Raw genomic sequence first — 26,117 nt, 5'->3', positions numbered from 1 at the left:
GAAACACGAACAGTGGAGTAACCAACAAAATATCGTATTGTTCGCTTTCACTTCTTCTTCTTCTCTCGGTTGGTCCTAGGGGTACAAGAACCACACTTGGTACTGGGAAAAATATTGATTAACTCTATATTTTTCCCGACTTTGTGAGTCGGATTTTACCCTGGGACAAATTCCGTAAAACGGACCGTGGAGACAAGACCTTAATATAAAATTTACTTATAATTTTACTTTCGTATTTTGTAAATTGTTAAATGCATTTTTCTCAGGCACCTGTGAAGAACTAACCCTCTATGGCATGAAATAATTTTGGAACTCAGATTCTGGGGGGCACAATCTATCTTGCGCGTTATTGTCATAAAAAACATAAATTTCCAATTGTTTTTTTAAATTTTAAATTTTTTAGGAATCGGTTATTCAAAAAAAGAGAAAAATAATGGGAATTTGCAAACTCATACCACAGAGAAAGATTCGATTTTTAGAACCCCCCAAAAATACGTTGTTGCGAATTCGTAACGCTATGCCATAGCGGGTTAAAATGACAAGTTTTTACACTTGTTGTTACTTGGACAAGTATTCGTTGAATTTCGAGGCTAAGAATCATTATTTCATGGGAAATTATTTAAGAAATAACACTTTGATAGAAAATATAAATGTTTCTTTAATGAAAAAAGGTTCGTAACTGGTAATAAGTAAATCTCATGTAAGCAATGATATTACATCAATCAGGTACTTAGTATACTTCAAAATGGAGACAAATTAAAACTAACAGCGAGCAAATTTTTCTAACGTCTTGCAAAAAGAAACAAGTCTTGATCCACCGAAAAAGCAAAATCATATTTAAGTTCAAACCAGCAGAATTTAACAATGTGTACCATTTTGGTAACTTCTAAAATTGTGTACATTCAAAAGGATAAAAAAAGTGGCAGTATTTAATCTGAACTTTGGATCTATTGTTCACTTGGAGTAAGTTTAACACTGTCAATCATTACACGTACATTATTTTTGCATTGAGTAATAGAACCTATGTAGATCTTTGGCTGTAAAGCAGCTCCTTCCAGACCTATATTTTAAGGAAAAAAAATAAAAATAATTTAAGCTGGATACTTTTGTTATAGGATATATTTCTAACCAAGCATGTTACTCCTTAATTTAGCAGGGTATGCCATTTGTCATACATCTCCCTACTCTACCCAGAATGCATTGTTGTTCCAGAATCTTCCATCATGTGCCTGTTACAGGAAGCTGTATTCCATTCTCATTGAATAAAGTAAAGAATAATTAAATTAACAACTTAATTTCAATTATTTCACCCAAAAGGTTATGGGTCTTTAGTTTTGCATTCAAGATATTAGTGTTAGCAAGTTTCGGGTTAAAATGTGCAATTTTTCGCCAGTGTATGAAGTGGAAGTCTAACCTAAACGTAGTTCTGCCAGGACCCTTGAATTATTGCAATCAATAATCATGAATGATAACGTGAAATTTATCAATGTGCCAGTGTTCTCCGGCACTAATTTCAACAACTGGCAATTCAGGATACGCTCGATCTTGGAAAGAGAACAACTTCTCGATGTAGTGGACAACGACCCAGAAGCAGATGCTGTTGCCAAAAGTAAGAGGGATTTTGTTACTTTCTTAACAGAAATTTGTGACTTAGCTCAAGCGATTCAAAGCTCCAAAAATTCATTTTACACTTTAAATCGAAGGGGAGTGTTATAGGATATATTTCTAACCAAGCATGTTACTCCTCAATTTAGCAGGGTATGCCATTTGTCATACATCTCCCTACTCTACCCAGAATGCATTGTTGTTCCAGAATCTTCCATCATGTGCCTGTTACAGTAAGCTGTATTCCATTCTCATTGAATAAAGTAAAGAATAATTAAATTAACAACTTAATTTCAATTATTTCACCCAAAAACTTTTTGTCGATGTGGCACGTGCGTAAGCCTCCAGTGCCTCCAGGCCTCCTGTGGAAGCAAGCCCTTCGATATATGGCTATCGTGGCGTCCTAGCACCAACATACTGTCTCCTTTTTGTCTCCCATTTTACAATGTTTTCGTGGTCTCCTCAAAAGTATTAACATGGTGTCAAGGGTGCGGTAAATAATTTCGACCCCTCGACGTCAACAGTTTTATTTTGAAACCATGTTTTTAGTCTAATCGATGGTTTTTTCGCAGTCGCAGCCAGTGGCCTAAAATCGTCCACATGTAAGTCTTTATCGTGACCATTTTGTTCGTTTGATTCAATAATCCATTCAGTCTGATTCATTTTTCCTATAAGGCAGTTTTCTTTTATCTCATGTGATTCTGTATCGGCATCCTTCGTTCCTGATCTGGCTTACCTTAAATAATATCTCTGTTCTGGTATAGATAAATTTGAGTATTATTTTTATTTGTTTGAATACTATCCCCTTTTCTGTTGTTTTTATTATGGTAATCGTTTTATTACGGTATATTCAGTCTAATTCATTTTCCCTATAAAGCAGTTTTCTTTAATCTCATGTAATTCTGTATCGGCATCCTTTAGCATGCATCGTAAGCGTCAGTGTTTTGTCCTTGACCTGAGTCCTAGTCCTCACCAAATGTTTAAGTTCCAATCCTCATAAGATGGATTTTTGTCGTCTCGCTTCCGTTCGTTATTCTATTTTATCGTCTGTATCGTGACACTCAAGTCAAATATGTTTTAAATTAATCAATAGTCTCAAACTTATCAAGTGCTCGTCACAACGTCACTTAGTGCCCATGACTCCGAAAATAGATTTCAACTTATTTATGCCTTCAGCCAACCTTACCCAAGAAGACAACACCAGGAAAAATGCACCTGTAGTCAGATGCATGGGTAAACTAGCATTAAACATTTTTAAATCTTTCGATGTGAATGTGGGAACTGTCAAACACATCGACATTGTCACTAAAGTTGAAGCTCATCATTCACCCAAAGTCAATGTAACTGTTGAACGTTTAACCCTATTCAACAGAAAACAAACCCAAGTAGGATTTTTCTAAGGAAAAGTTTCAATAAAGTTTCAATTTATTGAAATGATGTTGCCATAGAATTGCAATTCTCAATCAACATTTCTCCAATTTGCCCCTATTTTCACTCCAGACAGTTGCCGCGCCTAGAATAGAGAACATAGGCAACATACAAATGCAGCAAAAATAGCTGTTCTATTGCTTTGGGAAATCTAAGCTGCTCCATAGTGGCTTTTAAATAGCCTGTATAATCTTTCTTAACTGCATATTTTTGATTTCAGAGAAAAACGTTCCATGGAAAAAGCCGTAGAAAAAGGCGGAAACCCGAGAAAAACAGGTGAACAACTTGACTCATCTATTGCAGCACCAAGCTCTCCTGCAGCAGCTCCCATTTCATCTACTGCAGCACCCAACTCAGCACCCAACTCATCTACTGCAGCACCTAACTCAGCACCTAATTCATCTACTGCGGCATCCAACCCATCTACTGCAACAGGTAAGATACAGTAGCGGCAAGCATTTATATCCAGCTCTATTTCAACATAGAAAATTTGACCGATAACAGTGGTAGGTACGCCCCATGGGTCATACTTATACCAGATTTTGCAATCAACCGAGGCGACTTTCTTTGGAGCTTAAGGGTAGATTCTGGGATTAGAGAAACTGCGAACTTACGATTCTGGGATTACGGAAGCCGTGCCCTTATTTTTGTCATAAGTTAGGGATGAATAGTTCAAAAACAGCACATGGAATCATTGAGCGCCCATTTAGACAATTGTTCAGGCTGATAAAGAGGGTAACATTTCTCAGTTTGATCGAATTCTATGGGAAGTAAGTAATTTTTCCAAAAGTGGTGTGCGTTCTTCCCGAGGTGAAAATTTCCCTACCCTTTGATTTTCTTTGAAAAAATCCAGAAGTTCAGAGAAGACCCCAATTTTCAGGTCCAACCCTCCTCCCCCCCATGTATTCCATATAGGTAGGCTTGAGGGGTTTTAGGACCCTATTAGTCAGAATCTAAGGGATAGTCCCCAGTCTCCCAAGGTCCTACGTTGTTTTAGCAGGCTAGCATGTCTCAGAGGCAGGTTCTGTTCCCCTAACTTTTGGGACCTGTATTTTGGAGAGGGAAGGGTTGATCCTGGACTTCTTGGTATCATTTAAATGACAATTTTCCATGTTTTTGGATTTTGATGAAAATATTATCAATTTTTGATGGGATCGACATGTGGCGTCCACGCCACACAGGCCACGCTCCTGAGCGTGGCTCACGAGTTGGCACGCGCCCCGCCAAGCGCCGCGCGGAGCCTTTTCCCGGAAGGTTCTCGAGCCTTCCTGCATTGTTCCACCACCGCTGCGCGCTCCCGCATCTCGGCGCCTCTGGACTCTTCTAGGATCCTTCGGACCCATATATATGCCACCGGCCCGACCGGCCAGAGCATGGACCAAATAAAAGCTTCGCTTTAGGACTCCTCACAAGTGTCCTCGGTTCTGATTCTGCTGTTGCGAGCGCTCTCCAACAGAAGTCCCCGAAACTAAAGTCCCACTTGTTAGTTTGTCTCAGGGTCTAAAGAGTTCGCTGATCTTGGGGCTGGCCATGCCGGAGCCGTTAGGAGGACAGCAGGACTTGAGACCGATTTCAAATTTCTAGGAAAGAAAGAAAATGCTAGATTTCCGATTCGCGATTTCGTGAAGACATCTTGATTTTTTGAGTGCCTTTTTCTTCTGTCGGTCTTTTTTCTCGTTTTTCACAGTTAGTTCTTCACTTCATAATGGAGATTTTAGATACTGGTTAAGATTTGTTGTGTTTCTTGTGTGAATAGTTGTATTTGGACAGTTTTTCTCTAGTGTGTAGATATCAAGAAGAAATGTCTCGTTTGCAGCCGGACTGCCGAGGAGAACATCTCTCTTTTCTCATTTCCTTCTCAGGAATTGAGGTAAGATTATCATGAATTATTATCATCTAATCGTCTAAGTTTTGCACTTTTAGTGTTGCTACTCAATGAGCATGAAGCGTGAGTACCTTATCCCTCACCATTCCCTCCCTAACATCTAATTTCTCTCTCCTCTATAAGCCTAAATCTTACACTCATCACAATGTGTATTCATCCTTTTAGTTAGGATCTTATTATTGTTGCTCAAGGAACGATTAAATTTTTAGCAATGTTCGATCTGTCAGTGAACTTAGTGCAATGATAATCTTAAAGCTTTTTCTTCACTGATTGGAGAATCCACCCGTAGAAATCCATTGCGCACCATTCTTGGACAACTTTACCTCGCATTCTTAGTTTGTTTTTTTTTTTTAGTCCATGATAAATAGTCAAGTCTGAGGGCTTACTCTGTCCAGAGAATTATGTAATTGAAGTATATTGATCTTGATATGAAGTCATTCGCTTATAACAGCTATCAATCAGCTAACAGAGAGCTATCAATTGTACATTTTGCGACCAATGAAGAGGTCTTTTTGATTATTTGTATCATTCTTATACTTCTTCCAGACAGTAAGTATATGTAAATTTAAATAGGGAATATTTTTCTCATTATAGGTTTCAAAAATGGCTTGAAGCCCTTCGTCTTCCTTCTGTGAAGAGATCAACTCAACGGGTTTGCTCTCTTCAATTCAAGGAGGAAGACTTCCTCGTTTTTTCTCCGTTCATCAAGAGACTAAATGCTGATGCCATACCAAGTGCTGACCTGTTTAACTGGACCCTGCATGAGGTATCAAGTAACTCATGTAATGAGAATGCAACCTTCGCTGTTTCTTCCAAAACTGAGCAATGATTTACCAAATATTTCTATTTTTTCCCTTTTTAACGACAATTCAATTATTCTATATAAAAAACTCTACGATTTATTGGTCTCGATTCATAATTGATGTCTTGTGATGTTTTATCCTGAAGAGAATCAGAACAAACCATAATAAATGCTAGGTCTTAGAATGTTACTTAAACAAAATAATCACTTTTACATTTTCAATTACCTGCCTTAAGAGTGCCACTATTTTTCATTTCTCAGGTTTCCAGGATCATTTTACTGCAAACATTGTGACTCAAGGGTTCCCTTGAATGAGTAACCAATCTTTTCAATGTTACCCAAGAATTCATTCATCTGTTCAATGTGAAGTGGTCTTAGAAAACTGAGAAAGAAGAAAATTACTGGTACTCATATGGCGTCCCTCCCGGGGGCGCGACCACTAATAGATTTTCAAAAAGCCCGCGCAAGATACCTCATTTTGAAAAGCCCGCGCGCCTACGGGCGGCCGAATGACTAGTTGGTTCAGTGGGACTTCTGGCAGATAGCGCTCAGATCCGTCAAGAAATCGAGGACACAAAATTACACAGGGCCTTATGGGAGTGAGGGGTCCTAAAGCGAAGCTTTTATTTGGTCCATGGCCAGAGTCAGTCTCGCATCTTTCACCTTTGCAGCTAGTATCGTAGATTATAGTGCTGTTGTTCTTTTAGTGTTCTTTTGGTGTTCGAATAAATATTCTCACACCGATCCACGCGCGTCTTATTTCCTTCGTCCCCCACACTGGTGACCCTCGACGTGATCTTGTTTCCCCCCGTTCCGTGAAATATAATGGCTACCGACGGGGACCCCCAGCCGACCAACGTCATACTCTCCGCCGACCAGTTCGCCGCCGTCCAACGTGTGACACTCCGCCCCACACCTATGCAGCCCGAGGACCTGGAGCTTTGGTTCGACTTACTAGAGCAACAGTTCGCCCTCCACAACATCACCTCGGAACGCACGAGATTTATCCACGCCAGCACACTCTTGGAGGGACGTTTCGCGCAGGAAGTGAAGGACATCGTACGGAACCCGCCCGCGGACACTCCTTACACCACACTCCGACGTGAGCTGATCAGTCGTCTCCCCATCTCCGAAGCGCAGCGCATCCGTCAGCTTCTCGGCCAGGAGGACCTCAACGGCCGCTCCCCGTCACAGTTCCTGCGGCACCTCCGCTCCCTCGCCGGATCACTCAGCATCCCGGATCCCATCCTGCGGAATTTATGGCTCCAGCGTCTCCCGCCGCAGACACAGGCCATCCTCCAAGGGCATAAAAATCAGCCACTTGACGAGCTCGCCAGCATCGCAGATGGCATCATGGACGTGTTCCCGCAGCCACCCGTCCCCGCAGTGCACGCCTGTTCCAGCACGCCACGCGCCACTTCTACTACCAGTCAACTCGCCGACATCGACGAACTCCAACGAAAGCTCGAAGCATGGATGACCTACTGCAAGGACATTTGCCAGTCACGGCCCCGCCACCGCTCGCCGTCCAGAGACCTATCTCCGCACCGCGGTTACCGCGACGACACACCACGCCACCGCTACCGGGACGACGACACGCCGCGCGGCTATTATCCTGCCCGCGACTACTACCAACCACGTGAGTACTCCCGCGGCGCATCTCCGTCCAGGGACCGCTACCGAGACCAGCCCTCCGAGCGTCCACCCAACCGCTACCGCTCGCCACCCAGACCTCGACGCCCCCTCCTCCAGCCGAAAGATGGAGCCTGTTTTTACCACACAAACTTCGGCGATGATGCTCGCAACTGCACCCAGCCCTGCAATTACCAGTTAAACTCCACCGGCAGCCGTTAAGGGCGGCGACCGACTGCCCCCCGCTCTCCAGCCGCCTTTGCGTCGTCGATCGAACAACGCAGCACCGCTTCCTCGTTGACACTGGTTCCGACGTCTGTTGTTTTCCACGCCGACTTCTCAAAGGGAAATTCACCCCCTCCTCCTACGAACTCAACGCAGCCAACAATTCTAGCATTCGCACTTATGGCCTCCTGCCATTCACGCTTAACCTGGGCCTTCGCCGCGATTTTACCTGGCGATTCATAATCGCCGACGTCGCGGTGCCCATCATCGGCTCCGATTTTCTCGCACACTACAACCTGTTGGTAGACTGCCGTAATCACCGCCTCGTAGACGCGCTGACCAGTCTCCAAATTTCGGGCTTATCCGCAAACATAAACCAACTCAGTGTCAAAACGCTCAGTCAAGATCTCAACAACGAATACGAAATACTTCTGGCAGAATTTCCTGAACTCACTCGCCCCGCAGGGACGCCACGCGAGATCCGCCACTCGACGCAGCACTTCATCCGGACCAAACCTGGCCCGCCGGTGTCCTGCCGCCCACGGCGCCTCGATCCTGAGAGGCTCAACATCGCCAAACAAGAGTTCGACATTATGGTCCGTGACGGTACGGCTCGCCGCTCTGACAGTCCCTGGTCGTCGCCCCTCCACCTCGTCCCCAAGAAAGAAAAAGGCAGCTGGCGGCCCTGCGGCGACTACCGCGCCCTCAACGCACGCACTATCCCGGACCGCTACCCTGTCCGCCACATCCACGACTTTTCCAACAACCTTCGAGGCTGCACCGTTTTATTTCCTTCGTCCCCCACAGACATTAAAGTCAAGACTCCCCCCCCCCCTTATGCCCCCACGGGGCTTTGAGACAGGGAAATTCAGATTCCTTGGGATAAATGCCCTATACAACATTAAGGGCCAGTTTGTGGGATCAAAAGTTACTGAGAACAAAGCCTGGTACGGGTGGTCTAAAACACCCTGTACAAATTACGGGTAAATGAAAAAATTTCAGGAAAGAAAGACTGAAAGTGAAATGTTCTGACATTACTTTAAAAAATGGAGATTGAAAATAAACTTTTCTTTTTCTTTCCAGGTGTTCCTCTACAAAATGGAAAATGAATTGTTTGGATTTTGCATCTCTTGTTTTTTTTTTACTCGTGGATTTGCTGTCATGCTTTGTTTTGCCATCCATTTCTTACAATATTTTCTATATTTTATGATTGTTCTTCTTCTCGGCCTCAACGCCGATCCGAGTTCTTTACTTTTGATATGTTTATCATATTTTATTGATTTTTTATTGTATCGTTCCGTTATCTCACTTTTTGTCAACTATTAATTTTTTGTAAAATGTTCATACCTAATTTGATATTCCTATGAGTTCTGAAATGTTTTGTTCTGTGAACTCAGCACTGTGGATATACTTCGGGAAAGTCTTTAACTACAAAGGTTGATATGACTACTTTCTGGCACAGTTAAAAATCGCCTGTATGGCTCAAAACTCAAGTCATGAGTGCGATTCAGCGCTTAAAGCGATTGACTCTTGCTGCAAACTTTACCTGCTTCTCAAAGTTGAGCCTCAGGATTGTTGTTATCCTTTCTTATTCCTGAAGTTCTTCGTTTACAAAATTAATGTAGAATCGCATATGGATTACCCGGCTTTAGCTACATTAAAAAATGATATCAGACTGTAATTTATCCTCCTAGAAAGTTGTCTTCTTCTATAGTAGAGTTAGTAATTTGCTAAATTATCCGTACTTTTTTACTATGATTCCATGCTGCGAACGTAATCGCTCATTTGACACGCTGACAGACTTACTGAATCATTTCAAAGAATTAGGCCTCAAATCATCCATTGACCCAGTGACATGCAAGTATAAGTTTTGTTGCCGCTCATTTACTAACATACGACATTTCAAAAAACATTTTGAGGATGTTCATAATGAAGACCTCCTAAATGACAAAAGAAGCTTAAATGTTTCAAGCGAGGCATGTCTACCTCTATCTGTAAATCAAATTTTGAATGTAAATGTAGACGTTTCTGATGAGATGTCTGTTCAAGTAGAAAATTCTGTTTTAGTAAATAATGTTGCTCAGATGAGCGATCTGTCAGTGCCAACATCTTCAGTAGAAGAATCTTTGTCTCTCTGTAATGACTCTCAAGGTAGTGAAAACCTTGCAATAACCTTGCATAACCTTGAATTTGTGCAATAGTGAAGAAGATGTGGAAGAACAAGTACTGACGTTCTTCAGTACTTTGTACAGTTCGCCAGGGTCTATCTACATTAGAAACAAAAATGAGACATACCAACCCTTCCTTTCTTCAGTTAACAACCAAAAATCGGGCAGTGCTGTCGTGCGCAATACGACCGAGTTTGAGTGCGGCAATGAATTACGATTCCTACGATAGGAAAAATGGCGGGACTTGAGGACGAGGACTGGTCCATTTTCGACAACGTCCAAACGACACCCACCCAGTCATAACAACAGAAAGAGGCCCAACATGAAAGAATGGAAGAACAACCTCGGCGACAGAAAAATAGATTTTCTTTGGAAGAATACCAGAGGAGAAATCGTGACAATTCCCTCGCGGAGAACATCGAGGGACAAATTCTGCAGTGCCCGACGTTGAGGGATACTCCATCCAAATTCGTGCCCCAGCTGCACGACATTCCAAAAGTAACGTTCTCGCGTTCACAAACTCGGCTCAGACCCGAATCCCCCCCCCCCTCTCCCCATCTCATAGCCCACTCTTAGATTTTAGAACCATATATAGATAAATATGTGCATGTGAAGACAAGAAATGAAATAGTGAATAAATATGTGTCAATGAAGCCCTCATAGTTCATCCTTATCAAAAACCCAAAAACCACCCCCCTTCATCACTTCAACCCACACCGCTCCCTGAACCATGGGTTCAACCATACACCCCCACCCCGCTGACCGCTTCCATCCCCGTCCACACAGGATTCACTGGACCCACACGGACCAGCAGAAGAGCTGGAAAACGCGTACAGCGCAAAAAACAGCGTTACGCAACTTCATCAACCCCTTAAGTGCGCCATTCTCTACATTTTTGTACATTATATTTTATAACTATTATTGTGAGGCAGCTCCGTATTCAGCGCCCCTCAAACTTGCAGGCTGCTTTTGAGCGCCCCCCTAATTTAAGATGTACGGTAATTTTTTCTTTATGTGGCAGCTATCACTAAGCGCCCTCCTACTTTAAGATAGAATGTAATTTTTTCTGCGGCAGCTACCATTAAGCGCCCAACTACTTTAAGATGCACCGTAATTTTTTCTTTATGTGGCAGCTATCACTAAGCGCCCTCCTAATTTAGGATAGAATGTACTTTCTTCCGAGGCAGCTACCATTAAGCGCCCAACTAATTTAAGATACACCGTGATTTTTCCTCATGTGGCAGCTATCACTCAGCGCCCTTCTAATTTAAGATAGAATGTAATTTTTTTCCTGAGGCAGCTACCACTAAGCGCCCGTCTAATTTAAGATAGAATGTAATTTTTTTTCTGAGGCAGCTACCAATGAGCGCCCAACTAGTCTAAGATATACCATAATTTTCTCTTATGAGGCAGCCACCCTTTAGCGCCTCTTACTCATGCCGGCCGCTATTCAGCGCCCATGAGTTCGCTAGAATCATGCTATAAGAAGCCCCCCCCCCCCCACCCCCATCATTAGCACCCCCTTCAAATGTTCACGTGGCAGCTTCCATAGTTAGCGCCCGTTTTTTCACCCACCACCTTGCCTGGTTGTTCGGCCTTTTGAAATTGCTTCGCAATTTTGTTAGGTGCGTAAGGTGTGGCGGCGCGGCACTCGCACTCAGCAGTGCGCGTGGCGTGCTGACGCGCCCGCTCGACGCAATTCCGACTTCGGCCGCTAGTTGCAGTTCGATCGCTCGGTTCCCTATCGCAAAGCTGCAAACCAGCCTGGTGGGGAGTCGGCGATCGACTATAAATAGTGGCCGGAGCATAGGCCGGGCACCAGTATTTGATCAAGATTTGTAGAAGACCCACAGTCGTAGTCATCGGCCAGTCCCGTAAATATCAGGGCTGAGACCCGAACCTTCGCGGCTCAGACCCGCAGCTCCATCACGCCCCGGACGCGTTCACAAACTCGGCTCAGACCCGAATCCCCCCCCCTCTCCCCATCTCATAGCCCACTCTTAGATTTTAGAACCATATGTATACATATAAATATGTGCATGTGAAGACAAGAAATGAAATAGTGAATAAATATGTGTCAATGAGGCCCTCATAGTTCATCCTTATCAAAAACCCAAAAACCACCCCCCTTACATCCCCTACAACGAATCACCATGCCTCGCCTAGATTTGTGCGGCGCGGCCCTTCTTGCGACCCTGTTGCAACACCTTGTGATAAAGGCTTGCGATCCATATCTTGGTAAAGAAAGTAGTGACAATCTTGTCAGACCAGATCTTCTTGCTACTTCAAGAATTGTTATGCATTTTGCCCAAAAGTTGCGAGACAAATTTCCACAATCGGGCTTCCACATTTTTGTTGATCGCTACTACACTGGTGTCCAACTAGCTTCTGAATTGTTAAAAATGGGCATTCACTTGACAGGGACAATCAATCAGAATCGAAAAGGACTTCCTGTAGAAGTAAAGAAGGGACACCTAAAACTGAAGAAACATGAGTCTGTTGCTTATCGAAAGAATAGTAACATTTTAGTGTCAGCTTGGAAGGACAAGCGCAATGTACTTAATGTTGAGCACTTTTTGTGATGATAGTAGTGAGGTCATAAAGAGAAAAGAGAAGAAAGGTGTGAATGTTGAAGTAGTTAAACCATCTGTAGTATGTGAATACAATAAATATATGGGCGATATGGGCGAATAATATATGGAAACTGATAGGCAACATTCCCGTGGAAATGGATTATTACGTGGGAACGTTTCCGTAACCAATCCGTAAGGTGACCGATTTCTTGCCGTAACGTTCTCATAACTTTTTAGCGCGTCGAGTGTCCAGGCTTAACGGAAAGGTTGCCGCGGTATCGTTCCAGCCAACGTTGCACTATTATGACGACAGCGTTACCGAAACGTTTCAGTAAGGTTCCTTTTCCATTTGGGATCACAATTGGTAAAAATTCCAAGAATCCTTTTAATACGCGTTTTCGAATGTGCCGCTTAAAATACATAATTAATATCGATTGATCGATTAATTTTCTCCGATATTTTGATGTAGATGTCAATAAAAAAATCGGATTTATCGATTTACAACTATCAATCAATGTAAATATCGAAACATATTTAGTTCAACCAGGCATACCTGTTTCAACATATAAAAAAAGCATGGCTTTAGGGTAGGTCTGCTGCTGCAAAACGATCGATGTATCGAATACTGAATGACGTGCACAATCAATAAGAATCAACCTACGTGGCGCGTTAATTCAAATTGAGGGGAGACTTGGATTTTGAGGTTTAAGACAGAGATACGGCTGTACGAGCCTTCACAGAGGTGAAAACAGAAATTCAGAATCGAAAGAAAACCAGCCTTTTTGGTGATTTTGAAATTCCACATAATAAAGTTAGGTCAATGTTAAAAAACAAAAATGTTGAAGTGTTTGACTCATTCTCTTGGAAGGGCTGCACTGGATATCACAGATCAGTAAGATGCCTTTCTGTAGCCGTCGTGATTTCGAAGGTTGGAAGTACAGCTTCATGAGGGCAAGTTGACCTTAATTCTTTGTCGTTTGGGATGAGATGGTGATACAGTGCGAGTCCTAGTTCTATCAATGATTGCACAGGTTTCGGTTTCTTCATTTACAGCTGATACATTTTTTTGGGCTCCTACAGATCTCTTCCAGCGGTTGCCCTATGAAATTGAAACAAGTCGGTCATTTTGAGTTCACGAATGACGTTTCCAATGCTCATGCTGGGCATTGGATGTTCTCCCAGTAAAGTGTAAAGTCTCCAAATACGTACTTCACTTCAAATTAATTTTTTTAAATTATAAGGGTTCGAAAAAATGAATGATCATTTAGGTATTCCTTTGTAACCACCACAGTCCTTTTCTTTGATTATTGTCCCAGTTTGATTTTTGTTGCCATCTTGAAGTTTTGTGACGTCAGGCGGGTACCACTTTTGCCAGGCGACTACCGAATCTGTAGCGCGCATTTCAAATCTTCGCCTGCTCTCAACAAGATTAGAACAAGATGAGGACGAGAAGCATTGTTTGATAAATGAGATGACGATGAGATATAAATTAGATATAAATGATCCGTCACATTCCTTCCTAGAAATGTGCCTGTTCCAGCTGAATTTAGTTTTTTATTTCTGAATGATGAAAGAATCTCAAAGGATCGAAATATGACTAATTACTAGCTCTGTAGCTTGCAAGATAACGCCCTTACCTGAGTTATGAATTTTTCCAGTATCGTTGAAATATAAGTAGAGTACCTAGTAGCGGCACCCAGTGTCACAGTATGTCATACCTATTTGATGTACCTAGGTAATTCTCATCCAAATAAGAGAAGAATAAATATTTACCTTCATTAACACCAAGTAGACGAAAGTTCCACTGTGAACTTAGTTGGCCAATAAAAATGCAAACAATGAAGCAATTATTTTTATTTCCTGACTCCAAATGGTAAGAATTATGGTAAGAACTCTAAGGCATAGTAAAAACTGTATTTATCATTCCTCAATAAATACAAGGTTGACTGTTTGCATGGAAATGATAGTACATTAGTTGGCGGCTTATCTATTATTCTAAACTTCAGATTAAGTTGATGAAGGTAGCAGGTTGTTGTCAGCAAGAGCTGTTGATATGAGTATGTAGTTTAGAATGGTCAATTTTTAATTCTGCCAGAGGAGCATCATTAGTATTTAATACAAAACTCTCAGGGGTCTCTGGATACTATGCCACCTCTTATCAAGAATGTTTATGCTAATTTTGTTGCTATGTGGTGATGGGAGAGATAATTTCAAGATTATTTTGGTAAAAGTCGGACAAATATGAGGATGCCAAGTTTATAAGAAAATCTCACAAACCAAAGTGAACATTGTTTCATGCCTCTGCAATTTTCAGCTTCGGGCTAGGTTCTCGCAAGAAGGTCAGCACAACGCGCTGATCAAACTTTTGTGGAATTTCTTGTTAATTTTAGAATGTGTGCCAAAGTCACAGTAAGTATTCCACAAAAATTGCAAATCTGAAAAATCTAGAAAAATAACAAGTACCTCTCAGCCTCCGCGCAATTCGCACCCCTGCTAATAAATGTTGGAGAATAGAGAACACTTTACCCTCAAAACATTACTCGCACTGAGTTTAAACTAATATGTAATTATATGTGTACGATGGTGGATCTGAGCTGTACTTACTTACCAAACTTTGTTGAGCGAAGTTGTTACTTAGGGGAAATTCATTAACTGCTGCCAAGGATTCACAAACTCTGACCTTGATAAATATTTCCGACATATACTTGAGATACAGTCAGATGTTTGGAATTCTGGACATTCAGTTATTGTTCACATACAAAAGAAATTGACTAACAAATACAACCGTTTTATATTTACATAACTGCTCAACAGAACATACCGACAGTTGTGATTAGTTTCTCGACAGCACTCTGATAGCGGTAGGATAGCTAAAGGATCCCTACCCTGCGGCAAAAATGGAGTTGATTGAAATTTTGATTCACATGGTGCTAATGCTGTCAAGACTCAAGACAAAATTACACTCCACGCACAGTCAAAGAGTATTTTGATAAGTAAGATTATCCATTAAGGAAGTTGCACAAATCACAAATCAAACCGAAGGACACGGACAAACCAAGGAGCCAGCCATAGCCAGCTCAGAAACTCGGCAATTCAGTTTCTCTCACTGCAAAAGGTGGAACCATCCAAAGTACCATCAATGTTAAGTTGAAGGGGTGAATTACTTATTTAAAGAGTGCTAAGTCATTTTGGGACTTTTTCGAAGAGATTTAAAGGAAAAAATTGGAAAATGCTCAACTATAAAATGAACGTAAACAATCCGCCATTGTATCAAAGCTGACGCACAAATGAAACAAGCGCTAAACACAAGGGTAAAAAGTACATACGTAAATTGATTTTGTTTTATAAGGAAAATGGTGAAAAAGTTAGGAAATTCATATTGGAAATTGAAGCTTTAAGATATAAAGAACTTCAGATAATTAATACAGTTTATTTAGAAACGGAGTTAAAGAAGGCAAAGTTAAGGAAACTCAGAAGGAACAGGGTATTTTGTAGGAAAGGGTTGGTAGGTTTAGAATTGAATCGACGTATCGACGTATCGAACAGCGACTATCGGTAGTCTCGAAAAACCCCTGTAAAATACACACTAATACAATAAGCGGTTACATCAGATCTTATGGGAGCGCACTCACACATACAAAAAATCGCTTTTTCAAGCGATTTTTTACAAGAGAACAGAGGAGAATCTCACTAGCGATCGAGATTTTTCGAGATTTTACATTGATTAAATAGCCCAGGGTGAAAGGAAAGTTCTCTCCAGTTGATCACTGGGAGAACAAAACATGTTTCCTTTTAAGATTAGGATATGCCTAATAACAGATAATCCAAAAACTTATCATACTTGGAACTTAATATTGAAGTAGCGTCTCTGCGTGGTTTCTTGGTTTTCCTGTGCCGCTACTGCAGTTTCGACCGTTTAGGCAATGGTTTAAGGGCGCTAAAGCCAGGGTTGTATTTCGCAAATGGATAATTTTTGCAGAATAATTAAAAATTAAGAAGCAGGAGTAATTTAACTAAATAATAAAGGGTAATCAAATCAAAAATATAATGCAAAACAATTTGGAAAATCTCGTCATGTAAATACAGAAGATTCGAAAACGCCTTCAATTGAGGCGTGATACCTCACGCGTTCCGGAGAGTTCAAATAGTTGTATCCCTGCGCCTTACTAGGAAGATGGAAGATTAATATTGAAGTAGCGTCTCCGCGTGGTTTCTCGGTTTTCCTGTGCCGCTACTGCAGTTCCGACCGTTAAGGCTGTAGTTTAAGGGCGCTAAAGCCAGGGTTGTATTTCGCAAATGGAAAATTTTTGCAGAATAATTAGAAATTAAGAAGCAGGAGAAATTTAACTAAATAATAAAAGGAACTCAAATCTACAATATCATACAAAACGGTTTGGAAAATCTCGTCATGTAACTACAGAAGATTCAAAAACGCCTTCAATTGAAGTGTGATACCTCACGCGTTCCGGAGAGTTCATATAGTTGTATCCCTGCGCCTTACTAAGAAGATGGAAGATTAATATTGAAGCAGCTTTCCCGCTAGCCCTTTCGGGTTATTCCTTTGCCGGTACTGCAGTTTTGATCGCATAGTGTAAGGGCGCTCAAGCTAAGCTAGTATTTAGCAAATGGATAATTTGTATGGAAGAATTAAAAACAAGGAAGCGGTAGGAATTTCACCAAATAGAAGTTAGGTACGCAAATCAACAATAAAATTCAAAGAACTGCGATAAAAAATGTGTATGTAAAGTTTAAATTTGAGCCAAAGCACGTCCGAGGAAATTTCGAGTTCACAAACAATTTTCTAGTTGATTGTGAAATCGACGGACATTCGAGAAAGTAATATACAAAAATTTAAAACATGGGGATGCGCGCGTACCCGTGGAAGTAGCTCGGATGATCAGTCATTCCCTTTCTTCCATGCTCCGAACGTTATGGGACCAGAAAATCCCGTTGTGCAAAGATAGTAAACTATAAAACGCCTTCAATTGAGGCGTGATACCTTACGCGTTCCGGAGAGTTCAAATAGTTGTATCCCTGTGCCTTAGCAAGGCGATGGAAGCTTAATATTGAAGTAGTAGTCCAGGCGCCTAGTAAGTCTACCTGGAATTTCGGGTACACAGCGATTTTTTTGGCTTACTTTGTGTTATTTGGGTCACTGAATCCGAATCTGAAGTTTCCTACCGCGTATCTGGTGAGCATTTTCCGCCATATTGAAAAATTTTCCGAAAAATGCCTTTTTTGCGATTATTTTTATTTAGCTGCTACGCATGAGAAAAAGTCCCGGATTTAGTTAATGTTTTGAATAGCTGATATAATTTGGAAGAAAATGATTATGAATATGCTATGTTTTCTCAAAAATTGAGGAAGATACGGCATCGTGAACATCGCGCCCATTCACGTTTTCGCGGCGCACCCGTCAACGCGCGATCCGGCTCGCCGCGGTCAGCCAAGTTCCGAAGCGTTCCAAAGTTCCGAGATCCGAGGTTCCTCAATTTTTGAGAAAACATAGCATATTCATAATCATTTTCTTCCAAATTATATCAGCTATTCAAAACATTAACTAAATCCGGGACTTTTTCTCATGCGTAGCAGCTAAATAAAAATAATCGCAAAAAAGGCATTTTTCGGAAAATTTTTCAATATGGCGGAAAATGCTCACCAGATACGCGGTAGGAAACTTCAGATTCGGATTCAGTGACCCAAATAACACAAAGTAAGCCAAAAAAATCGCTGTGTACCCGAAATTCCAGGTAGACTTACTAGGCGCCTGGACTACTACTTCAATATTAAGCTTCCATCGCCTTGCTAAGGCACAGGGATACAACTATTTGAACTCTCCGGAACGCGTAAGGTATCACGCCTCAATTGAAGGCGTTTTATAGTTTACTATCTTTGCACAACGGGATTTTCTGGTCCCATAACGTTCGGAGCATGGAAGAAAGGGAATGACTGATCATCCGATCTTCCGAAGGCGCAGGGATACAACTATTTGAACTCTCCGGAACGCGTGAGGTATCACACCTCAATTGAAGGCGTTTTTGAATCTTCTGCATTTACATGACGAGATTTTCCAAATCGTTTTGTAATATATTGTAGATTTGAGTTCCTTTTATTATTTAGTTAAATTTCCCCTGCTTCTTAATTTTTAATTATTCTGCAAAAATTATCTATTTGCGATGTACAATCCCGTCTTTAGCGCCCTTAAACTACTGCCTAAACGGTCGAAACTGCAGTAGCTGCACAGGAAAACCGAGAAACCAAGCGGTGACGCTATAGTCCAGGCGCCTGGTAAGTCTACCTGGAATTTCGGGTACACAGCGATTTTTTTGGCATACTTTATGTGTTTTGGGTCGCTGAATCCGAATCTGAAGTTTCCTACCGCGTATCTGGTGAGCATTTTCTGCCATATTGAAAAAATTGCCGAAAAATTCCGTTTTTTGCGGTTTTTTTTATTCAGCTGCTACGCATGAGAAAAAGTCCCGGATTTAGTCAATGTTTTGAATAGCTGATATAATTTGGAAGAAAATGATTATGAATATGCTATGTTTCTCAAAAATTGAGGAACTTCGGAACTCGGAACTTTGGAACTTGGCTGACCGCGGCGAGCCGGATCGCGCGTTGACGGGTGCGCCGCGAAAACGTGAATGGGCGCGATGTTCACGATGCGTATCTTCCTCAATTTTTAAGCAAACCTAGCATATGTAAGTATACACCATTTTCTTCCAAATTATGTCAGCTATTCAAAACATTAACTAAATCCGGGACTTTTTCTCATGCAAAAAACCGCAAAAACAGGCCTTTTTAGGCCATTTTTTCAAGATGGCGGAAAATGCTCACCAGATTCGCGGTAGGAAACTTCAGATTCGGATTCAGCGACCCAAAAAACATAAAGGAAGCCAAAAAAATCGCTGTGTACCCGTAATTCCAGATAGCCTCATTTTTAGCTACCAGGCGCCTGGACTAAAAGTATACAAGCTGTTATTGAGTAATGAGGGGGCAAAAGTGCCAAATTGCTATCATCTTGACAGCGAAAACGACGTGGAAAATGGACGAAAATGTTACACCTATGATAGGTTTTGGCTATAAATGTTCTTATCGGTGCCCCGTACACTTCTCTGTTTTCAGTTTCAAAAATTTTCACGGCACAGTGGTCTTACTGAATTTAACATTACTGAAAAAATAGATGGCGCAAAAATTTAAGGATCTGACACAACTATATTCAACAGAATACAAATCATAGTGAAAAACCCAACAGATTGAACTGAAAGAATTCAAGAAGTGGAGCATGTATTTCTTACCTTAAAAGCCAATTGTTTCTGAACTTCATTCATTTCTAAATCGTATTCGTAATCCTCATTTTCTGAAATCTGAAAAATTAATTTTTTTTAAAAAAAAAAACAAACTAAATAAATAAAATATTGATAAGGTTAAAAAGTTAATTTTCTTTAAGAAAATAGGAAATGTACAAAAAAATTCCCTTCATTTCACCCATTAAATTCTAGAGCTGTTCATTGCTATTCTTCTGAGTTCAAAGTGCGAGACAGTAATTTCACATTCCTTGACTTCTTTGATATGCGCAAGAAAGTTGATAAAAGGAGAAAAAAGAATTGGACTAATTGGCTAAACTAAGAGCTCCTGGTAAAGGGTATTCAAAGGATATCATGGTACTTTTGATGGTTGTGAAACACCTTGTATTCTCGAAATCCTATTTTCATGAGAAACACAGTGTAATTTCTCACAGTAGTCACAGCCCTATGGATTCTATGCTACTCACCCACGTCCAATCATTTTAGACTGAAGATTTAGCTCAATAAAAGATACTTACTTGAACTTGACAAAATATACTGGGGTCATCGTTTTCAATGTGTTCCAGTGACACTGAACTATTTGAAATCACAACCTCTCCTCCAGCATCTTCATCAGGACACCGAAGTATAGAATGGGCAGGTATCTGAAAATTGATGAAAAAAAGGCAACCACCCAATGAGCTGAATACCAGGTTGAAGATTCTCTTTTCAAACATTCGGAACTTCGAGTTCATCATAAAAGAAATACTTTACAGATGTAGCATCAGGATGTCATTACTACCTTTTGGTATTTCTGACTTGAAACCATTTGAAACAAAAGCTTTCAAGCATTTCTTTCAGAGCACTATTGCAGAGATTTTGTTTGACAAAAAGGAAATTTACCTTATGAGCTGAATACGAGGTATCCTTGATTTTAGAATTGATTATGGATTGACAAAAACTAGGTAAAATTTTGGACTTCAGATTAGCTTCATTATAGGATACTCACTTGACAGATAGCAAGAGGGTCTTCCTCCTCATGTCCTTGTTCACTCTCTGATATTGAGCCAGTTTCTTCTTCTCCAGAGTCTTCTTCAGGACATATTAGAATGCTTGCTGGTTTCTAAAATGTTAAAGGTTTTTTAAAACGTATATATAAAAAAGGAAAAATCATAAAAAAGGAAAAAATCATAATTAAATTATCAAATCATTATTAAATCATCATCATTCAATTCATAATCATTCATTCATTATTAAATCATCTTTAATCATAAAAAAGGAAACTACCTGATGGCTTATCCTTGATTTTTAAATTTAATATACCCCGCTGAAAACAACGGAATCATCAAATTTCTTAAAACACAAGTGCATAAGAATGAAATACCACCAAATGATGTCGTTTACTAGCAGAATTTCTCATTTCTACTTTCCTCCTGCTCTCAAATTAGAGGAAACTTGTAAAACATATTGTAAAATTACGTAATTATTGAGCACTTTTAGATAAGAACAGATTCTGAGGCAAAGGGTTCATTTAAAACAATATCAAGAATTTGATAATTTAATTCAATACCCAGAAAGTTTGAAGACCCATTTTGGTCTTGACAATTGTATCCTCCTGATCACTTTTATTCTTTTAAAGGTGTAAGACCATCAGCATAATAGATCCAGAACTCTGAAATTACAAAAAAATTCTAATGATAGGTATACTTTACCTGAGGTACATCTTTCCTGGGAAGCGCATCCTTTTTAAGTCGTATCCCAGGCATTGGGTAATTGGCATCGAGTAACGCTTTATAATAAGGCCAATTTGCCACATCTTCTTCAAACTATAGAATATGAAACAAGAGAGATTTTTAGATGACAGCTGAGAGACAGGCTATTTTCAAACGGTGACAAACGGTTTGAGAAAGTAGGAGCAGTGAGTACGGTAAATGATTTGCAAAAATGTAGAATCAAAATTCTTACAGATATTTTTGCCTTCTTATTCTTATTACCTACCTCCACTCGAGTACCATGTGTGGGCGGGGGTAAAATTTTGCAAGGGGCAAAAGTACGCACGCTCGGCTTATTTTTACTGTTTTACGTAAGACTGGCAACTTTGCTCTGTTAGTTTGGTTGGCAATGTGGTTCTTCACTTCATTTGTAACCACAGTTTGCTTCCTGGCAGTGCACATCTTCGGCAGTGGCAACAAGGTTTCACTTTTCGCCAGTCTTGATTTTTATTTTTGACAACAAATTGATAAAATTTTGGTATTTTGATATTATTTTTAATTTTTCAGATGTCTTACTGTGGATCATTCAACTGTTGTTGTGAATCCTGCACCACTTGCTTTTGTGAAAAGGTCAAGCTTTTGAATGACTTTATCACTAACCATTATTGATAAAGGGTAGATTGACATGTCATCTCAACATGGGATGAACGAGCCCTGAGATTCCCTATCTTCCATAATGCAGTACAATTATAATTAAGATCAGCTTGCACTGAGAGAGTATGGAATTTCTATCTACACCATGATCAATGAACAGTTTACACCAAATGAGTTGGCTGACTTTTAAATCGAGACAGAGGATCTGATATGTTGACTCTTACATGTGACATCAAGGATACCTACTAGGTAAGTGTAGAGACGGCAGATCTTCTGACACACACAAATTGATAGTCAGCCCGAACGTACCGCATTCTGCCAACTAAGCAAAGCATATTTAGCTCCATATCTACGAGGAAACTGCCGGAACACAGAACTTTTACCTCAAATTGAGACATTGCAAGGTCATTAACCGCAGACTTCCTGTCACACTTTATTTCTTCCTTAAAAGGAAAATGTCCAGCATCATTTCTGGAAAATTTCCCTGATTTTCCTCATGGGTGTGAGGAATGGTCTATGAGAATTGAAGCACTGGATGCGAAAAGGGCACTTCTTGGTTGCAGTGTTTCAGAGTCTCCTCTAAAATTTCATTCATTGTAAGGAAAGATAATGCATCCATTTCACTGAAAACTTCACTGAATATTCCTTATGATTCTACAATTTTCTATGGAAAGAATTCTGGCAAAATACCCATTAGATTCTTCTCCGACGGATTAATTAGCATTAGAGACTCTGATACACTGCAATCGAGAGGTGTCCTTTTCGCATCCAGTGCCTCAATTTCAAGCAACTCGGTCAGATTATTCTCCTTTGAAAAAATAAAATGGAAGTGGAGATTTTGAAACACCAGACACAAGATATGTATTCCTGCAGTTTCACCATTGATATAACAGTCTGATAATTAATCAGTGAGAGAAGGGTCAACAAAACATCTATGGAGACATTACCTTAAAATGGTCTTCGCAGCAACGTCGTGGGGATTTTAAAGACAGGGAATCTGGATCCCTGCCGACAGCGGAACACCACAACTTCCGACTTTCATTGTTCGGCACACAGAAAAAAAACTTACCAGGTGTCGACTTATTAGTGTTTTTACACCCCGGTACAAAACAATAAGCATAGGATTTTAGATCTCGCGACATAACTTACAGGCACGAACAAATAACAAAATCACAGCCAAAAAGTAGAGTGTACATTGCGTTACAATGCGTACACAGAGTTAACAATTTTGATGACTAGCGAATATTTCGTTGCTTTTTACAAAGTATAAAGCAACAACGCGAGATGGTTTCATTTCATTGATGAGTGTCTCCATTCGACATTGCAGTCAAAACCAGAGATCAAAAGTTCAAAACAGAAAACACAGAATTGGTAGGAAAGTTAGGTTAGGTTGGGTTGGTTTGTTTACTTTATTTATCCTATGATGGACAGTCGCATACGGCAGAGGTACCCTACCGCCGTTGACCCGCGTGGTCAAAAGTTTTGCTACTGTTTTGCCGTGCGCCTTCAGGGGGTTGGACCGCGTAGCGGTCAGGGGGCATAGCCCCCTAGTATTTGCCTATTTGCCTAGGCATTTGACAAAATGCCTAATTTTACTATTTGCCTGCGACATATCGATTGCATTGTTTGAAAATTTATTTCCTCCCCCTCCCTCCCCTTGGCACCAAGTTTTACGAAAATTCGACGAGCAGGAACCGAGATAGCGTTTTAAGTCACGCCCACCACCTTGGTTTTTCGAAATTAGACTAAAAATTCGAATTCAATCGATGGAATGGGAGACGATGTATCAATTTAGGCTGCGTCCACCGTCTTAAATTTTCAAATTCAGAAAAATCAACTTGAAACGCATCATACCCAAAATCTAAGCCCAGATTCGGCTTCCTCGTGAAAAATCGAGGCTGTTTCATGTATCATACATGTATGTTACCACAGCATAAAGAAAAGAGTGCAATCGTAGGCGTAAAGATTCTATCAAAGCCGGCCGGTATGCGGAAGTAGATTGTCTGGGAAGTAGGCACAGAATCCAAACGTTGGAGCTACGCCGCCAAGCGCCAGGCGCCAAGCATTTGGTTCGTCCGTTTCCGAGAAAACAAACTTCTTCTTACTCATCAGCTGACCCACTCCGAATCACCCATGTTGCCACGTCGGACTGATATGGTAGAATCTACACGCCTACGTTAATCTCCTTCCTTCATGATATGGTGACATATGATACATGAAATTGCATCGATTTTTCACGAGGAAGCCGAATCTGAGCTTGGATTTCGGATATTATGCGTTTTAAGTCAAATTTTCTTTTATCTATTTTAAATCACTCAGGAAAATTTGCGGAAACTCATTAGAATAACAGTGCGTAATCTTTTAAAAACATTGATCAAAAATAAAACATTTACGGTATTTGAATCCATTAATCTCCGAGATAAAATGAACACGGTTGTTCTACGACTTTTTACGTATGTTGTTTTCTTCCGCATTGGTTGTCGGCAGCGTAGCGGCCAAAGGCCCCTGGTACTGATAATAGTTTTCAAAATCAATTTTTTTTTTCTACATTCAAAATTCCAAGGAAATGGCAGAAACTTATCAATTGTTACTAATGTTTCAACAATGTTTCTTGTCAATTGTATGCTGTCGTTAAGCTCAACATCCCAGGTTTACCAGTAGGCTAGGCATGCACTATATTTAACACCATGTCAAGGCTTCAGTACTTTAGAGGGGTAATTTTTTTATTTTCTATTCTACATAATCTCACTCGTTCAAGTAAGTAGCTTGGGCTTATTTGTCCAATGCTAGAGGCACTTATTAGAGGCACGATCATAAAAATAACCCTAGTTTGAAAATTTTGAATTGATTCTCGACACGAAAAGAAAAAAAGAAAAAATAGATAAATAAAATGCAGTTATAAATAACAACGAAGAGATTTTTAATGAAGTATAAAAATTAAAATGAAGTGACTGAATTAAAGTAAAAAAAAAAATAGAAAATTGCAAGAAATAAAATAAAGTAAGTAACGGTAAAACACAGGGAAGAAATAAAGAATAAATAATCAAAGAAAAATAATATTAAGTAAATAAAAAATAATAAAGTAAAACATTAAAATTCAGTAAATAAACAAAGGAAAAAATTGAAATAAAGTAAATAAATAAAAAAGAAATAATCAAAGAAAAATTATATTACGTAAAGAAAAAAAATAAAGTCAAAAAATTTAAAATGAAGTAACGAAATAAATTATAAAGTAAAAAACTGAAATAACGTTGAAAAATAAAATGAAATACAAAAATTAGAAAAATGAATGAACCAATCAGAAGAATGTAGATTGAATATCCTGGTTTTCCGTTCAAATCGAAGCTATGTAGGTACAGGTTTTTCGGTCAAGATTCTCATCATACTGTATGGCTCAATCGTTAGGGCCTTCGGCTAGGGTTAGATAGGTCCCAGGTTCAATCTCCGCGGAAGGCAAAAAATTGGATAGGTCGGATACAACTACAGCACCTCACAATAAGCACTGTAATCTCATTTTACTCGATTTCGAAATTTATTTACGCGATTAACCCTTTTCCACCATCCCCTAGCTGCGAATCTCGACATTGCACACCTTTGTATTCAATTTTTTTTAGCTGTACGTTTCACAAGAGAATACTCCTCTTTATGGCTAAAAACACAAAATATTAGGTTCTCCTTGCTTTCATGATTGATACACTAAACATCCGGATGGGTCAGTTTACCATCTTTGAAGGTCTATCTCAGCAAGGTTGTGCGGGACGTCTATGGAGGACGGCGCGCCCGCCCAGCAGTGTTGGTGCGAATTACCATCTTTCTTGTCAACGCCTACCTGATCGCGGTTTGAGGTTTCTAACGATCATACATTTGTGCTGTAGCAAAATTGTTCTCAGGGGTCGAATCTGGGAATCCAAGATAGTAAATGTCACCTACTATCTGGCTATAAGCACCAAAGATTTTTTTCCGTGGCGACACTGCGTATTTACAATCAATTTAAAAAAAAAAAAAAAAAAAAAAAAAAAAAAAAAAAAAAAAAAAAACTTTTGAAAAGCACCGGACTAGCCAAAGACTACAATACTACTTGGGTAGCCAGTGCTAGGGAAAGAGGAGAACAAATGATGAATGAAGCATTTTTGGCATGCCCTTGAAG

General features: G+C 40.2%; 2 protein-coding genes across 2 annotated transcripts; one reads left to right on the top strand and one right to left on the bottom strand.

Moving 5' to 3' along the window:
- Positions 1 to 570: 570 nt before the first annotated feature.
- On the top strand, positions 571 to 10,251 carry LOC109042945 (uncharacterized). Its single transcript, XM_072296810.1, has 2 exons — positions 571 to 4,903; positions 5,513 to 10,251. The coding sequence occupies exon 2, from the start codon at positions 6,546 to 6,548 to the stop codon at positions 7,572 to 7,574; it is 1,029 nt and encodes a 342-aa protein (XP_072152911.1). The 5' UTR covers positions 571 to 4,903; positions 5,513 to 6,545; the 3' UTR covers positions 7,575 to 10,251.
- Positions 10,252 to 11,844: 1,593 nt separating this feature from the next.
- Positions 11,845 to 23,388, bottom strand: LOC109030481 (uncharacterized). Its single transcript, XM_019041465.2, has 6 exons — positions 22,918 to 23,388; positions 21,317 to 21,430; positions 20,614 to 20,727; positions 20,144 to 20,269; positions 19,617 to 19,685; positions 11,845 to 13,417 (listed from the first exon to the last, which is right to left on the bottom strand). Exons 1-6 carry the CDS (start codon positions 23,110 to 23,112, stop codon positions 13,262 to 13,264), a joined length of 774 nt encoding a protein of 257 aa, XP_018897010.2. The 5' UTR covers positions 23,113 to 23,388; the 3' UTR covers positions 11,845 to 13,261.
- Positions 23,389 to 26,117: the final 2,729 nt, after the last annotated feature.

This window comes from Bemisia tabaci, chromosome 2 (genome assembly GCF_918797505.1).
Source record: "Bemisia tabaci chromosome 2, PGI_BMITA_v3".
NCBI classification, from domain to species: Eukaryota; Metazoa; Arthropoda; class Insecta; order Hemiptera; family Aleyrodidae; genus Bemisia; species Bemisia tabaci.
Note: the sequence above shows the minus strand (reverse complement) of the source record. Positions and strands in the feature narration are given on the sequence as shown.